The 17,447-nt window shown below is 56.0% G+C and overlaps 3 protein-coding genes across 3 annotated transcripts in view; 1 reads left to right on the plus strand and 2 right to left on the minus strand.

Moving 5' to 3' along the window:
* The first annotated feature begins 1,525 nt into the window (after positions 1–1,525).
* On the plus strand, positions 1,526–2,647 carry HPCA (hippocalcin). Its single transcript, XM_026085989.1, has 3 exons — positions 1,526–1,903; positions 2,207–2,312; positions 2,550–2,647. Exons 1-3 carry the CDS (start codon positions 1,526–1,528, stop codon positions 2,645–2,647), a joined length of 582 nt encoding a protein of 193 aa, XP_025941774.1.
* A 144-nt stretch (positions 2,648–2,791) lies between these two features.
* Positions 2,792–4,073, minus strand: TMEM54 (transmembrane protein 54). The gene is made up of 4 exons (XM_026086086.1): positions 3,751–4,073; positions 3,463–3,625; positions 3,230–3,373; positions 2,792–2,803 (listed from the first exon to the last, which is right to left on the minus strand). Exons 1-4 carry the CDS (start codon positions 4,071–4,073, stop codon positions 2,792–2,794), a joined length of 642 nt encoding a protein of 213 aa, XP_025941871.1.
* A 1,563-nt stretch (positions 4,074–5,636) lies between these two features.
* RNF19B (ring finger protein 19B) overlaps positions 5,637–17,447 on the minus strand; it is a 16,354-nt gene continuing 4,543 nt past the window's right edge. Inside the window, exons 2-10 of the mRNA XM_026086087.1 lie at positions 17,116–17,444; positions 12,256–12,461; positions 10,420–10,564; positions 9,790–9,952; positions 8,985–9,099; positions 8,336–8,476; positions 7,802–8,009; positions 6,899–7,030; positions 5,637–6,402 (exon numbers count right to left, since the gene is read on the minus strand). Coding sequence (XP_025941872.1) covers positions 5,934–6,402; positions 6,899–7,030; positions 7,802–8,009; positions 8,336–8,476; positions 8,985–9,099; positions 9,790–9,952; positions 10,420–10,564; positions 12,256–12,461; positions 17,116–17,444 — 1,908 coding nt within the window. The 3' untranslated portion in view covers positions 5,637–5,933. The remainder of the gene's footprint in view (positions 6,403–6,898; positions 7,031–7,801; positions 8,010–8,335; positions 8,477–8,984; positions 9,100–9,789; positions 9,953–10,419; positions 10,565–12,255; positions 12,462–17,115; positions 17,445–17,447) is intronic.

A 17,447-nucleotide genomic window follows, 5' to 3' on the forward strand; every position in this document is an offset into this window, starting at 1 on the left:
CCCCCCATCCCGCGGGGCATCTTTCCTTGGGGGGGGGGCTCTACAACCCCCCTCCGGGGGTGCCTGTTTTGGGGTGGGTCCCCTGTACCCCCTCCCCCCGGGTGGGGCTTTCCTGGGGGTCCCCGGCACCCCTCTCCCCGGAGGTGCCCGTTTTGGGGGATCCCTTGCAGCCTCTCCGCACACCCCAGACAGCCCGTTCCGCCTGGTCCCCCCCCTTCTCCGCTCCTGGAGCTGCCTGCCACCAGCCCTGGGGGGGGGGGTTGGCCCCCCCCGGCCCCGGGCGGGGGCACTGGGGACCGCGCCAGCCCCGGGGGCCCTGGGCGGGGGCCCTGAACCGGGTGGGGAGGTGCAAATCCTCCCCCGGGCTGCTGGAGCGAGGATGGAGCTGGGGGGGGCCGGGGGGGAGGAATGGAGAGAGCCCGGCCCTGCTCCCTGCGGGATCCCGGCCCCCTCAGCTGTGGGGTCCCAGCCCTGCTCCCTGCGGGGTCCCAGCTCCTTTGGCTGCAGGATCCCAAGCCTGATCCCTGCAGGGTCCCAGCCCCCTTGGCTGCAGGGTCCCAGCCCTGCTCCTGGGGGGGTCCCAGCCCTGACGGGCTCCTCCCCATGGGGAGTCCTGTCTGCACTGCAATCCCAAGGAAAGGGGTGTCCGGGGGTGCTCCAGGCAGCCACTCCATACTTTGGGGGAGACTGTGGGTGCTCTGGACACTGAAGACCCCCATGCAAAGGGGCTGCAGCCCCCCGAGCCCTGCCTGCTCTCGGCAGGGGCCTGGACACAGCCGTGGGGTGGGGGGAGGCCAGCCAAGGTCACTCCAGGGTCCCCAGCGTGCCCAGGGAGCAGGGGCACCCGGGGCTGTGTCCAGACGCTGCTCACGCACCCCACTCTCCTCCCGGCCCCTCTGCCCTCCTCGGGGGGTGTCACGGCGGGATGGGGCCCCGAGGGGCTGGGGCACCCCAGGGTGGGGAGGGGGCACCCGGCCACGAGCAGAGACCTGCAGCCCCCGGCTCTCCCCGGGGCTCCAGCACCAGCCCGAGACATCGAATATTAAGGGAGGCAGCTGGAGGAGCCGCCGAGAACCCTCCCTCCAAGGGAGCTGCCCCAGATCCGAGTCCCGGGCCGGAGCCGGACATCCAGCCAGGCCAGGGCTCTGCACACCCAGGGCCCAACCCTGACCCGGCTCCACTTCCCAGCTCCCCCAGGAGGCTCTGCCCCCCCTGCTGCGCGCTATATCTCTCCTATATATTATGCAAATTAGCTGTAAGGGGCTATTATGCAAATGAGAGGGGGCTGTCGCTGCCTGGCGCTGGGTTGTCCCCAGGCCCGGCCCCGGCGGCGCAGAGAGGACGGCGGGGATGGAGGGGGCCGCATCGCCGGCCGCGTCCGCCCTGGTGTCCGGGGGCTGCCGGGGAGCGCTGGCTCCTGTCTCTCCTCTCCTGTAGCGCGGAGAAACCCCCCGGGAGCTCGGCCAGGAGCCTGCCGCCGCCAGCGCGCGTCTCCGGCGGGGCAGCCCGCGGCGCCCAGGGCGGCATGGGGAAGCAGAACAGCAAGCTGCGCCCGGAGATGCTCCAGGACCTGCGGGAGAACACCGAGTTCTCCGACCTGGAGCTGCAGGGCTGGTACAAGGGGTTCCTCAAGGACTGTCCCTCCGGCATCCTCAACGTGGAGGAGTTCAAGAAGATCTACGCCAACTTCTTCCCCTACGGCGACGCCTCCAAGTTCGCCGAGCACGTCTTCCGCACCTTCGACACCAACGGCGACGGCACCATCGACTTCCGAGAGTTCATCATCGCCCTGAGCGTCACCTCCCGCGGCAAGCTGGAGCAGAAGCTCATGTGGGCCTTCAGCATGTACGACCTGGACGGCAACGGCTACATCAGCCGGGAGGAGATGCTGGAGATCGTGCAGGTACCCGGCCTCCCTCGCCCTGCTCGCGGCCCTCAGCAGAGCCCGTCGGGTCCCGCCGCGGTGGGATGGTGGCCGGCCCCTCCTTGGACCCCAAATTCCCCGATGGGCTGGGAGTTAATCCCCCCCATTGCTGGTTTGGGTCCGAAACGCCGCCCTGCTCCCCCTGGAGCGAACCCTGGACCCGCTCTGTCCTGCCGCTCTCCGGATGGCACCGGGCTGGCAGCCGCGTGTCCTTCCCGGCGCGGCGGGAGCCGGATCCGCCGGCCGCGAGCCTGCGCTCACCCCCGTCTCCCTCTCCCCCAGGCCATCTACAAAATGGTCTCGTCCGTGATGAAGATGCCCGAAGATGAATCGACTCCAGAGAAACGAACGGAAAAAATCTTCCGCCAGATGGATACTAATAACGACGGTAAATGAGAGGAGATGGAGGGGATTAAGGCAAAGGTCTCATGGCTAAATCCGGGGTCTTAGGAGGAGCTGCTCACATGCTGATTAAATGCCGTGCGTCCGCCGGGGTGGGCTGGGGGGAGCCCGGCAGCCGGGGCTGGAGCAGGGGCTGGGGGGGCCCCCGTGTCCGGGGCCGTCCGGGGCAGCGGGTCCGCGGGGCGCTCGCTCCGGAGCGCTGAGCCCCGCGTCCTCCCCGCAGGGAAGCTGTCGCTGGAGGAGTTCATCAAAGGTGCCAAGAGCGACCCGTCCATCGTGCGCCTGCTGCAGTGCGACCCCAGCGGGGCCGCGCAGCTCTGAGCCCCCCCCCGCGGCCCCCGCCGCGCACCCCGCACCCCTGCACGCATGCACACGCTGCCCCGGCCCCGCGCGCCCTGCCCGGGCCGTGCCGGCGGGGAAGGGGCGCGCGTCCGGTCTTTTAACACCTGCAGAATAAAATTTGTCTCAGTGCAGCCGCTGGTGGGAAAGGGACCATCAATGCCGAGGGGAAAGTCCAGCTCGGGCCCGTTCTCCCCCCTTGCCGCAGCTGCAGGTGGCCTGAGGCCGTGGGGATGGGCTCGTGCTGCACGGCGGGTGGTGGGCAGCACCCGGGGGATGTGTGTCCACCCAAAAGCCGGGCTGAGGGGAGGCTGGGTGCCTCTGTGGGGCCGTGTGGGTGCTGGGGCGCAGCAGGGAGGGTCGGGGCACCGCGGCCGGGACAGAGAACTGAGGACAGGGATTTTTGGCGTAACCTCGTGGCAGCCGAGGGCTGGAGCCAGGTCTGGTGCCGTGGGAGCAGGTCTGGGCCAAGCCCAGGGTGCTGAGCTGGGGCGCTGAGACCAGGCACCTGCGAGCCGCTCGTGGGGCTGCGTGGGGCAGGGGTGAGCCACGAGGGGACGGTGCCAGCGTCTCCTTTTTCTGGTGCATCCCACGGCAGCAGTGGCCAGGGCGGAGGATGCTGAGGGAGAGCAGGAGGCAGCGGATGCTGAAGACGATCTGCACCAAGTCGAGCATGAGGGAGAAGGTCCAGAGGGACAGCAAGGAGCTCTGTGGGGACGGGGGGCATCAGGCCTCCTGCACCCTCCCTGCACGTGTCCCGCTCAGCCTTGGGGCTGGCACGGCTGCTGAGGACTCACATAGACACGGGGGGGGGGGGGGGGATGGAAGGGGCACTCGTGGGCAGCCTGGATGAAGGTCATGTCGGTGAAGGTGCAGGGGGCCAGCAGCACCTGGCACCAGCTGCCCAGCACGAGCCCGGTGGAGAGGGACAGCCCCAGCAGGCAGGACAGCGAGCCCAGGCTGCGCCCAGCATCCACGCCGTGTCCAACGCGTGCACACCCTGCGTCCATCCCCATCCACGCCGTGTCCAACGTGTGCACACCCTGCGTCCATCCCCATCCACGCCGTGTCCAACGTGTGCACACCCTGCATCCATCCCCATCCACACCATGTCCATCCTGCATCCACCCTGTGTCCCCACCGCGTCCACCCCTGCATCCTCCTGTGCACCTGTGCCCTGCGGTACTAGCAGTGCAGAGACAACCAAGTTGGAGACCAAGTACTGCAGGGAGGTGGTGTCCTGGGGGTTGGCCATGAAACAGAGGATGATGCCATGGATGAAGGCCCCAGCAATGAAGTTGAGGTGCCTGATGACAGTGAGGATGAGGCCTGTCTTCATGAGGAGCCTTTGGTGGCTGCTGGGGTCGAGGTGGCCAGAGAGGTGGTGAGTACAGGAGAGCTGAGGCATCCCCACGCTGAGGACAGGGATGGGGCTTTGGGGGCAGCCCTGGAGGAGGAGATGCCCCGTCCCAGCAGGGGGGCAGGGCAGGAAGGGACGCCCTGGTGAGACGTGACGCAATGCAGTCGTGGCCGCTGGCAGCCCAGGTACGTGACCAGCCCCTTCAGCCGCAGTTTGCCGGGGACGGCCAGGTGGGAGCGGGGCATGGCCACCCTGGAGCTGCTCTCATTCTCCGAGGGTTTGATTTCCCCCTCCTTGCCCTGGCCGGCATGGTGGGCTGGCACCAGCGTCGCTTCCTGTCGGACCTGCTCCCTGGAAAATGCCACCTTCGCCTGCCTCTACGGAGGGGAAGCACAGCCCCGTCCCTGTCCCCGCGCTGTGCCATGCTGTTGTGCCGTGCCAGTGTGCCATGTCATGCTGGTGTGCTGTACCATGCCAAGCGGACCTCCGTTCCGTGGTTGGGAGCTCTGCACCCCGTGGGGCAGGCCCACCTAGCCGCATCCTGCACCCAACCCTGTGCGCCATTCCCAGCCCTTACCTGGGAAGCACCGTGTCCACCGCAAGCATCTGCTGCTGCATCAGGGCAGGGTTTCACCCGGTGAAGGGCCTGCCCTGGCCGTGGAGCATCCCTGCTCATCCCGACTCCCACAGCAGGATGGGTGCCGGCTCTGAGCCCTACGTGGGGCTCCCAGGGTGCTGCCACCCCTACCTCCATGGGGATGTCCATTACAGGAGAGGCCTCGCACCCTGCCAGATCCAAGTCGGGGAGGGACCATCCCCTCAGGGTGGGTTCCTGCCAGCCTGCCCGGGCAGAGCCGAGCATCTTCAGGTACCGGGGATCGACCTGCAGACAGAGGGGAAAGGAGAGGGGTCAGGACTGACATGGACTTTCCCAAAAGGTGACTAAGAGGAGCCTGCTTGGGGCATCCCCAGCTCAGCCCAGTTTGTCCTAGGGGCTGCTTTCAGGGTGGCCCTTCCTCACTCTCAGGAGATCCTTGCTAAGTGATGTTCTGCAAAGTGCATCRCAGGCACGAGGCGCCAACGTTTTAATTACAGGGACAGCAGCACCGGTCTGGGCTCCGGGGATTGCTCTAGGAAAGGGCCTGGCTCACGGCCAAAACGCCGTGCCTCTTGCCATGCACGCCGGCCTCTCACCACGCCAGGTGGCTCAGGCAGAGGGCGCAAAGACTTTACACTCACCTCTCCCCAAGGTCCCGTCCGTAGGCCTCCTCCGATCCCTCACTCACGACGAGCAGGGCTGGCAGCACGTGGTTAGCCCCGTCCTTCCTCTCTTTTAACCTGTGCACAGCCCTGCTGCACAGGGCAGTGCGAGAAGAGACGTTACCGCCCCAGGACAAGGCAGGTCCAGCCATGGTGGCAGCCCTGTCCCTGCCAGGAGAACAAGGCTGTCACACCCCACTTTCTAGAGGCGAAAGAGGAGATGCAGCCATTTCCCCTAAGCGATGCCGTTGGCTAGGACAGTCATTACAGACACTGGAGCAATGGGCAGAGGCAGCCAGGGAGGGAGAGGGTTTCACCATACATCTTTGGAAAGGATGAGCTGGATGCGAGTCGAATGACAACCAGAGTCTTTATTCAAACAGTCCTTTAGGATGTTTGCAGACATACAGACACACGTACATATTTACACTCTTACACACCTCACAGAGCACTATCAAGCGCTTGAACCAATAAATTAAAACAAAAAGAGGGTGGGGGAAGTTTTTTCTTTTGTCATGTACAAAAGAGCAACTCCCCAAGGCGAGGCTGGGGAGCCAGCTGGAGAACTGCAAACAGAAGCCAACATGGACACAACCCTGCCCCGAAAGATGCAATGACAGCGTGTGTGCTTCTCAGCAGGAAGCCACTTCATACTCTGGCCTCGATGCATTCCAGTTTGACTATTTCCTCTAGCCTGTACCCCTCTGCTTGGGCACAGTGGCTCAGGTGGGCACTTGGGCTCTCGGCACCTCTAGCTTTGGGGGTCTCTGGGCAGGCTGCTGCAGTCTGAGAGTGGGGGGAGTCGCATTCGTCCGAGGTAATGTCTGGTACGTCGTCCGACTGACTGTCGGAGCTCTCCAGGTCGCTCCGTATGCTCTCAGGCTGGGCCAGGGTGATGTCCCAGGTTTTGCTGGCAATGCAGTCCTTTTGCTCACAGCTTTGGTGTTTGCACATCTGCTCCTGCTCACCATCCTCTTCCTCTTCCTCCTCCTCTTCCTCATTCTCTGCCATTTGGGTGTGGACATGCAGAGAATCCTCTGTACTGCTGCCACTGGCCAGCTGGTAGTGACTTGGTTTGGCTTCGATGTCCACCTGGATCTCCATGTTATTGCACTCCCTGCAGAAACAAGCACCACCGTGTCACCAGGTACAGTTACTGGGGGACTGGCTAGGGTCACCACCTGGCACTGCACCGCTGTACCAGGAGCACGTTGCACAGACATGAGCAAGATGCTGCTTATCACCCCACGGCATCTGGGGAACAAGAAGATTCCTGCTCTCCTTGAATTCCTCTTAATGACAGCCAAGATGATTATCCCCATACTGTGAGCCAGGAAATGAACTGGGAAAGCACCAGAGAGCCTGTGAGAAGCTGGGAACAGACCTCAAGACTCCTGGACATCAGATCCCTTTCTCAGCCTCTGCATTACATGTGGAGGCTGCTTCCAAACAGTCCCAGTCCTCCTTCTGTGTGAGAAAAAGGATCACTCCACCTGCCAGCTACTAAGAGCAGGCCGGCGCACCTACAATCATCTCACCCCCTACAGCGGCACGTCACAGAGTAGAGATTTTTCCAGGACCCACACCACTCTCCTCACCATTGCATGTCCTACCTGTCCTGGGGGTTGTAGGAGCTGATGATGGAGCCAGCCATGGCTCGAGTGCTGGCGTTGTCACTGATAGCCCCCAAGCTAACTGAGTCTTTGGGGAAAATCTCCTTCTGGACATCTGCCTGCACTTCCAGCCTGCGGGAAAGAAGAGAATTGCTCAGAAATGACTTGGCTGGTCCCTGAGGGCACCAAACAGTCGCTGTTTGCTGTGGGAAGCCAGGTAGCCCTCTGTGCTGGACCAGCTTGGCACCAAGGAGTTTAACTCCAATGGATCTCTTCATTTAGTCTCATTCTTGGCTCCATTTAGGTAAACCCATTCTGTTTTCCATGACGAAGGTGAAGTTGTGTTTATATTTATGACTCATGCAATTTCTGCGAAGAACAGATTTCCACAGATCTAGCACAGAGTCATGATTATATCCTGGCTGCTAGATCAACACGTGTCTCTAATTACCCAGCAGACTGACTCACAGGCAAGTTTGGAGGAAAACTGTGGTGTAACCTCCTGACTTGGAAAGCAGCAACCCTGCTTGCTATAGGCCACTAGGGAACAGGAAGCATTTAAACCTCTCGGCTGGGATCAGAGGACTGGAAGAACTTTAAGCAGGCCACGCAGGCATCTCTGTGCTGTTCCCAGCATCAGCTTCCCACTTTCAAGGAGCTCAGTAGGAATAGAAACTTGTTTCTACATCTTTGTCCTCTTTGCAAGAAGCAGCCTAACACTGACTCCAGAAGTAGCCTGGTCTGTCACAAACCAAGAAGTGAAAATACTAGGACAGAACAGGATGCCTGAGCACACAGAGGGTCACCCACGCTCCCAAACAAATGCCCAAACTAAGCCTGTCCTGTTAGTACGGGCTTTGGGATCCTTTACCCCTTTCTTGCTGTGACTATCAGTTCAGTTACCTGCTGTACTTCCCCTTGCCTCCGGAGAGGACACCACCACTCAGGGTACCGCCCGAGAGGGCGGCGAAGCTGGCTGTCTCACTGTAGTTGCCCTGCATCACGCTGAGCCCATCGGTGGGGCTCCCGCTGGTGCTCAGCACACTGGTCAGCCCCTCAATGCTGCTTTCGCCAATGCTGGGGTTCTTCAGGGCTCGCCAGGCATCAGCCACTGAGGGAAAGAACAGCAAGTGTATCAGAGAAACTGTTCGGCTGTGATGGCACCGGCAGAGCTGCGGATCAGACACCAGGCAGCGTGTTTCTCATCTCAGACTCTCTCCCTGCTTCCAGCAGCCAAAGGAAGAGCTGAGATTTTGCTGCAAGAGCTACACAGCTGATCACCAGCAGAAGACTGAAGTGGATCACTGCTTCTAGCCAAACCCAAGTAAAGACTAAAAAACAGATGTTCAGATTTGGGAAACATAAGGCTCCTACCATTTCATTACAAGAAGCAATGATAGGGTCTTGCTTTATCCCCTTCACCAGTTATCACATTACCTGTGATTGGTCCATCATCTTCATCAAACTCTATCTTCACACCCTTTCCATTGGCCGTGCTAACTCCGCAGCCACCGCCTCGGCACAGAGAGATCGGCACAACACCATACACGTAAGCCAGCATGATGGGGACTCCAATACCTAGAGAAGAGGATGCACTGAATCAAGAGGAGCTTAAGGCTGAGTTGTGCTGGCCAGGCAGAGAGGACACTGGAAAGAGTCCCTACCCCAAAGTCGTGTTTATGCTGCCTTTAACACAAAAGGATCCTAGAATCCACCAGCAGAGGAACCCTTGGTTTGTACTGCTACAGTGCAGGACGAGGGAACCCTGAGAGCACAGACAGCCTCAGGTGAAGCCCCAAGGCATCAGCCACCAAACCAGCCCATGGGTAAGAGAAAGATACGTCAAGGGACTCCACTGCAGGCTGTGGCACGGGTGACCAGTGCTCTAGACAGCCCTTTGCAGGGCTCCAGACCAATTCTAGCACACGAGGCTGTGCAGCCTGCATGTGAAATGGAAGGAAGTGGCCAGGAAAGCACAGAGGAGAAGTCTGCAAACTGCCCTTTGGCCACCCCTCACAGGGCTCAGCTAGTCATTTGTCTCTGTGACTACTGGCCCACGGAAGGGAAATGAACAGTACCAACTTACCAACGCTGACCGCAGCAATGACCGGGGAGGCAATGACAGACAAGGTGACACCACCAGTAATGGCCAAGTTCCTCTTGTGCTTAGATGTTTTCTTTCCCTCATACCTACTGTGGATCTGAGGGAAAGAGAAGCACCAGGTGAGAACACAGCCTGGCCAGGAACAAACACCAGCAGAAGATATTAATAAGCTTATGATTTTACAGCCCTGTCAGCTGCATTAGCCTATGAAGAACCTCACCCTGACCACAGATCTCTTCACAGATCAGATCTGGCAGGTAGCTCTGTGTTTAAGAAAAAGAAGAAGCTACGAACAGAGCACTGACATGCCATTTCCTCCCTCTCATTGCCTCCTTATCAGCACAGACACGCAACATCATGCAGTTCAGGGCAGCTGGAACCAGCCAACAGCCTGGCAGCGGGTCAGCATCAAAACACATCAGTGACTTATGCTAGGCAAGGTGTGATGGCCAGGGTCCAGCCACTGTCCCTTAGAAGCCCTGTCATAGGCTGTGCCAAAAGGGGCCAGGGCTCTCCCTGGGTGCTCCTGCTTCAATGTGGAGGCACAATAGTAACACGATATTTATTTGAGAGGACTTCAGTCTGAAGGGCTATCAGCCACCACCTTCCCTCTCCCCGTACAAAGCTCAAGAGATAACACAAGCTCTAGAAGAGACAACTGAATTTCAGTTTTATGAAAAGATCCACCCTTCATATCAGGGCTAAATTTCTGGGCAGATGCCTTGGCTACAGAGAATGATGCAAGCAGCACACTCCCTAGTTCCAGTCTTGCACTCTCCAAACTTACCTTTCTTCCGACATACACGGGGATGCCAATGACCATAGCAGGAATGGCAATGCCGGCAATGAGAGAGATGCCTACAGGAGCTCCGATCAATGTGCCCAGCTGCCAGAGAATCTTCTTTTTACGGCTCCATGGCTTTTTGCCCCAGAATGTACAGCCAGAGGGGCTGTAATGGAAGGAGAAAAGTTACATGTTAAAAACGCACAGAACTCCACAATTCCTAAGTGTTCCCAAGAACTCCAAGTTCAACATCCACACAAACAAAAAACAAAACTTAGGAAACGGGTAGGCAACATGCAAAAAAGGTCCCCTCTTCTTCTCCACCAAGATTAATTTGCTCATCAAGGTGATAATCACACGACTGGGACTATGTTTAATATCCAGTATGTTAAGAGCTCTCACATGCAATTTTATCAGGCAATTGAGCCTTTCCTGGTGTGGAAGAGGCTCCTTACTTTAATGCAGGAAGAAAGTTCAAATCTTTAGGTCAGAAAGAAGAAAGTTCTGCTGACTGATTCTGGAGAGGCAAGAGGATGAAAGGCAAGTGCATGCAATCGAACTCCCCCCAACGGCCTTAGAGAAGTGGGTGCTACCACAGCGACAGGAACCCACATGTGTTGCTTTCCTTCCCACCTGAGGTAATGCAGATCTGAGATCTCCTTCATACACAGCCAGCAGAACTCACAGCCACACACTGCGCAGGTCATGTGGTTACAGCTCCCATCGTTCATCTTAATGATATAAGCACTGCAACGTGGACACGGTTTGATGTCATCCGCTATGGGAAGAAAGGAAGGGATTGAGTTGGACTCTGCGTGCTGGGGGTGTCAATAACCGGTGAGGGGGTTCTCATTATGTTGAGAAACCCTTGTCTTCTGTGCAGGCTGATCACCTTCGCTAATCAAAGATGAAGTGGGGATGGATACAACCAGCTGGTTCTGTCTTTAGTTTATCTTCAGAGCAAGAAGATAATACTGAAGAGCCAGATCCTACCAAAGCTATTTGCCTGGACAGCAGAGACTGAGAACAACAGTCATTTTAAAAGCTTATTCTGGGCTTGAATGGGATCTATTTCAGAACATGCTTAAATGTTGGGAACAAGTTATACCTGCCCTGTGCTAGCCAAGACAACAGTGTCAGCAAGAACCATTATTAAATTGCTCCACTAAGGTGATTCACGGGCCAAGAACGACAGAACAATTGGGAGAACAAGGCCTCAGAAAAACTCTGAACCTGGCCTTCAAAAGCAGCCTACAGCAGGGGGAAATGAGCCTGCAGCCGCACACGAGAGTCTGGTGCACATGCTGCGTAGACCCCAATTTGCTGCTGGCAGAATAGGAAAAAGGGTCCTTCATCTCTTCTTTAATTCAAGTGTCATCTGATCACAGTTATGCAATGGCTGTCTGTGCAGTCCAGGGCTTTGTTGGCAGAGTCTATAACCCTCGACAATATGAAATCCAGCTGCTGAGAGACCAGCTCGCACCTTATTAATCATTGCATTGAATTCAGCGAGGACGGGGTGGGGAAAAACCACTGTCTCAAGAATCTCCCTTCCAGTGGCTAAGCTCTAAGCCCTCCCTGGCAGGGATCTCCTTTGACAGGGTGAAAAGCTCAGAGACTACTTTTTCGCTTGCTGGTTTGTAGCACAGCCTATGGCAGTGTCTATGCTGTCTGTTATCAGGGCCCTCTAACAGAGGCACGTTGAACCTTGATGTACAGCTGAGCCACCTTTGAACTGCTCACGGTAGCTGCTTTCTGAGTAAGCATATTAACATCTTCATTCCTGACATGCAGGAGAAGTAATATGTTTTATTTGGGGGTGGGGAGGGACTTTATGAAATGGCCTTACTGCCCACTTCCAAAATAATTCAGCTATTTTTAAAGAATGTCAAGTCAGTAGACACAGCAGCTCCTACCAGGCAGTGTAGGAGTCTGTGGGCTGGCACTTTTCCTGCAGCTGACATTACTAACACCTACCAGCGCATGGAGCAAGGCTCCCCACACTGGGCGAGGCTACTTTTGCCTGCTGCAGCAGGCAGACTTGGAGTTGAAGTTGCAAGGGTTAAAAGTGCCTATTTGTTCAAAGTTTAGATCAGCAAGAAACGAGAACATCTGAGATCAAAACAGCCACAAGCATAGCTGGGGCGGATGAGGAGAGACTGAGTGCTGAGGAAGGACTCAAATGCACGTCGCCACCTATAACTGTTCTGTTTCACATTCTGATTTCTTGTAGGAGCCCACCAGATTTGCTCTCTTACACGTGAGAAGGGGAAATGACTCTCAGCTTCACAGCCGTTCTCACCCACTGCTGCTGGAGACCCTCATGTGTGCCATGTGGCAGTGTTCCCCACAGGGCACTGACACCTCCCTCCTTTGATTGGAGGAAGCTCTGCACAACAGGTGGCTCTTTCTCAGCTTTGCAGGCATAAAACTGCAGCTCTGAGTAACCAGAAATGCAGGAATCCATACCCGGCCCAGATTCCTGTCCGTAACTGAGGCCTGATGTGTGCTTGGTCCGTACTCGGAGCGTCTGTGCCCTTTGCTGGCGGGCCATATCGCAGGTCTGGTTGGGATGCCATATCTGTTTGCAGTGGTAGCAGAACTCTGTCTGGCAACCGTCCCTCTCGCAGGTCAGCTTGGGGCAGCTGGCACAACCATAGGCGATAACTGCATAACTGGAGAAAGAAGACACCAGATGAATTAGCAAAAACCAGAAAGTTATCTTAGGAACACACAACTCTATGCACAAGGGTCATCAGCTGCCAGTACCATCAAGAACCACTGATGGACAACCAGACTCTCACTCCAGATGTACCTGAATTTCAGCAAGAGGTCATGGCCCACGCACCCCTTCCAAACCCTGCAGCATTTTCAGGAGAGTTGTGTTATTTTTTGACAAATTACACATATAGCCCCAGAGCAGGTTTTATTAAGACCAGCAGCCTGATGAAGGCACTGCATATTGCTGATGTTCTTAGCAAAAGTAGATGCCTGTGACAATACCCTTGCCATCCGTTTTGGCAGAGCTGCCTCTGGCACTGGTTTGCTTCCAATGCCAGACCACAATCCACCTGACCTGTTGGGCAATCCTACAATGGACTTGCAAGATACACAAACAAAAACGCAGTTCTTCTCTCCAGCCTCAGGTGAGGCTAAGGTTATTCCCCCAAGCCACAGACCAGCGATCCCTTTAATTCAATCTGCCTAGAGGCAGCAAGCGAGGCTATCACTTTCTGAGCTGTTCTATTTAAGCCAGCTGTTTCAACAGTCTCCTGCAATGAGTTTCACAGGCTAGACGGGATGATACTCGCTTTTACCCTCCGGAGGCTGCAGCAATACGGTACCAAGGGGCAGGTCAGCCAGAGCAGCCAGCCAGCCTGCCTCTTCCATCTCAGCATTTCTGATCGCTGTCTCTATAGCGGCCTACACTCCAGATAAATTCTTGCTTTCTCCAGCCCTGTGTCTTTCACTGCAGGCCCTGAAATTAAGTAGTGCTAATTAAGTTACTTGGGGCAGATACCTTTTATACAGACAGCTTACGATATTGAATTCTCCCCTCAGTAACTGCTGGGAGTTCTCACTGTCAATTCACACAGACTAGATTTGTCTTGCCCAGTTTGCCACGCTAACAGCCTGCTCTTCCAGCCGGTTCAGGCTCACGCTTCTCTTTGCAAGCACCGGTGGCTAAACACACACACCCCAGTTCCTGAGGAAAGTCAGGCCTATGGAGGGATGAAACATGGCCCAGAGGGGGCCTAGGAAAGCTGAAGTGGTACTGGACGCTTCCATCAACCGAATGATTCTAAACAAATGAAACAAGGGGAGTTTCAGTGTGCACCTATTTCAAGATGCAAGTTCTTGTTGATTTCCACAGAATTTCCTTTTTTTAAGAATAGTGAAAAAAAAGCTCCGCTTCTGGATTAAGGCCAAACTTAAGTAAAAAGAACTGAAAGTGCAAGAAGTAAGAGAAGGAAGGCAGGGTCAGAATGTTAAACTGCCTCACTTTTTCTGATAGTACTGTTACGTCTCCAAGGAAATGCGCACGCAGAAGCCTAAATAGCACCACCAAGCACCGCTATAAGAAAGACGACTCACAGTCATCTAGGATGGGGTCGTTGCCACTGGCAGGGGCTGAATAGAGCAGTTCCAGAAGCACCTTCCGGTTCTGTGACATCAGGACAACAAAGGGTATTTTTGTTGACCACCTTTAGCATTTCTGTTACAGGTCAGAGGAGAATAACTCCTTTTTAAGGTTTTATATTTAGAGCTTGTGTAGCTCTAGTTGTATTGCCTCTTCTCAGAGGCAGCAGCGTGAGAACCGCTGAATGTGTCATACCACAATGATTCATATCCCGTGGGAGTTTGAGCAACTTCATCCTGCCTGGGTACAACATAATTGCCAAAGAAACAATGTCCCTGCGCCGAGCGGCACAACCACAGGGTCTCCGCATGCACCAACAGCTGCATGCTCCTTGCATGTGAAGCCAGTGTTGGAGGAGAGACGGGATATAGACATCCTGGGGAGGGACAAACTCAAACCCTTATTGACTCCTACACATGTTGTTTAGTGAAGATCCAGCTAAGCATCCTCACCTTGCCACTGTGATGCAGCCACAGACCTACCCTCGGCAAAAAAGCTCCACCTGACCAGCTGTTTTACGACACACGGCTATTTCAAATCGTATTAACAATGGGTCAGGAATGGTTCAGCATAATATATTAAGCAACTTCATGTTCTTAATTAATCCTCAATAGAGACTTTGGGTTTTTCTAGCCAGCTCAAGCAACTCTTAAGAGAAATGAAAATCCTCATCATTTATATTTTATTCCTGGAGCTGAAATGACAAATACCAAGAGCAAGCCCACAAGTGCATGGAAAAATCTACACGCCTTTCCACTATAAGGGGAAGAAATAACACATCTCTGAATTCAAGGTCAACTAGAAAAAAGCTGTTCACATGATGTGTCTAGAATTAGCCAGTGCGGGACTGGAACAGTTCACACATGCCTCCATCTTCACCTGGCCTCTGACACATGGCTTCATTGAACGGCTACTTCCTGGCTCAACCCCAACTGTGACCAAAGGAAATTCTGACTTTTCCCCACGCAGCAATGACAGCGAGTGTCTTCCCCAGACCCCAGCAGGGCCGAGGAATGGCAGAGCACTGCTTCCAGCCCCCTCTACTCGGACAGCCGAGAGTTGCCCACTGCCCCTCCTCCTGTTGCTCCAAGGGAGTCAGAGCCTCATCACGGCTGCCTTCAGCCTCATTCACTGAGCTCAGCCTACACGATTCGCTTTGTTTAAAGGTTCTGTTATTCTCTCGAGCCTCTTGGAGAGATACAGCGTGACATACATCAGGCAGCAATATCAGCTGATTGTAGCAAGAAAAAAAAAAAACCCAAAACATGGAAAATGATTCATATTAGGATTGATGGTGCATCAATTGACCAGTGTTTCCATGGCAACACGCTCCAGTGTCGGTATTCCTCCTCCCCAAGCAGCACAGTGAAGCTCTTTCATTTAGGAAAGACTGCAGTGCATGTGGAAGGCACAGGATGCTGCATGCCACACGCCTGGGGTTTCGCCCGCCGTCCACCAGAAGCCCCTCGCTGCCGTTGGAGCTGCGCTCCCCAGCTCCGAAGCGGTGCAGGGACGCCCAGCAGAACCGCTGAGCACTGGCACACCCCAGCCCTAGCACTCCCGATCCGGCTTGGTCCTCTGCCACTACTACAGAGGGAAAGCCCGCTGTAAATAATTCATGCTCTGACTTTACATAAGCACAACTAAACAAGATCGCTGGGAAGAATGAAAAGGGAGATTAATTTCTCCCGCTGCCGGAGGGCTGACTCCAGCAGCCTTTGTTCGAGTGCTGCCGGCATACTGATGGTACCGGTCCGCAGCGACCCACCAGAGCTGCCCGGTTACCAACAGCCAGGATCGCTTCTTGGCTCCTGCCGGGCGGCTCAGAGGAGGATGCCCGCGTACGTCCACCGGCTCGCCTCGCTAACAGGCTAACAAGAGAGGATGCTTCGGATTGCACAAAGAGCCGTATGTGACACCGGTCTGCCCAAAGCCACCAAAGCAGCGGCTGTATCAGACTCACGCTGGGTTGCTCTCAAAGAGGCAACGCCCTCCGGGCCGTGCTGGGGCCAGCTTCTCCCACCTAGGCAATCTCAGCTGCATAGGCGACATTTACACCTTACCCTGAACACAGATAAATATCACAGTAGCCAAAGAGCAGAAATTCAGTAAACAGTAACCAGATTTTCTCCAGCTGATTAACAGAGCAGAAAACGGAGGCATTCCTCTGGCATTACTCTGTGGGCAGCATAACCTGCTCTATCTCCCTGATCTTACACCCCCAGCACTATCAAAACATCAAGATCTAGCACGTGATTTTGTTTCAGAAACTAACCTAGCTGTTGTTCATTATTAACATTGCCTTCTACAGAAACAAGTCCTTATACAGCAGTGCTCAGGGGCTGTGAAATGGGTAACCTGAGACAGGTTAACTGATTTGCATAGGCAGGCTATTACAACGCTCTGATTAAATCTTCACAATCCTCCCACCACGCTTTCCACTCTGACTACTAGGTCGGACTTTCCTTTAGCGTTCGTACTACCCAGCACCGCAATTTAAGCTTTCTGTATTCTTGCTGAACTTTGCAGCGCTGTCTCTGAGTGTTTCAAGCAAACCCCTTTTCCAAGCAGCTTTCGCTTATGTGCAAAGAGAAACCTAACAGAGCTCAGTTAGAGGAAAAGAAAAGAGAAAATGAAAGCAAAGAGCAGATAACTACAGAGTCATCAGGCTTGGGTGGACTGACTTCTGGACAGACAGACATTTCCTCACTTAGGCAATGGATAGTGAGTCAACATCATTCCTCCATGTGCCATGTATTCACATCCTCGCTAGGAAAAAGTGACTGCTTACGTTTCTTTCCCCAGACGGGAAAACTGCAGGGAGTCCCTACGCACCGACTGCCTCAGCCCGCAGCGACACGCGCAGCCAGGGCAACCCCACGCTCCCCGTTTGGCAGGAAAAGCTCGCTTTTAAACTGGGGCAACGAGGGCTCAGCTAAAACTCCCTTCAAGCCCCTTTACAGCTGCCTTGCCCGCACTTCCACAATGCCCAAAGCCAAATCCTGGAGCTGAAGAGCGACATTTTGGTCCCGAAGGCCCATGTCTTAGCGTCCCGAAGAGGCTGCTGGCTGGCTGTCAGCGAGAGCCTGCAATTAGGGCTTTAGGCTGGACTCTGCGCCAGCAGAAGCGCGCCTCAGCGGCGGCAGCCCACCGGGGCCTCGCCCTCCCCGAGGGGCCCCGGGACTCACCCGCAGTCGGGGGCCGGGCACCAGCGGCAGTCGGGGTCGGCGGCGAGGCAGCGGCGCAGCATGAACTCCTCGTACTTGGCGACGAGGTGCGGGGAGTCGCGGAGCAGGCGGCGGATGTCGGCGGGGTTGAGGCGCTCGCTGCACTCGGGGCAGCAGATGTTGACGCGGGACTCGGTGATCTCGATGCGCAGGTACTGCCGCAGGCAGGCGCCGCACGACCGGTGCGGGCACGACAGCAGCCGCGGCGCGTTCTCGGCCGGCTGCCGCACCAGGCACAGCGGGCACTCCAGCTCCTCCTCGCCGCCCGCCTCCGGGGCCGCCGCCGGCTCCTC

The sequence above is a fragment of the Apteryx rowi genome, unplaced genomic scaffold (assembly GCF_003343035.1).
Source record: "Apteryx rowi isolate R43461 unplaced genomic scaffold, aptRow1 scaffold_68, whole genome shotgun sequence".
Lineage (NCBI taxonomy): Eukaryota > Metazoa > Chordata > Aves > Apterygiformes > Apterygidae > Apteryx > Apteryx rowi.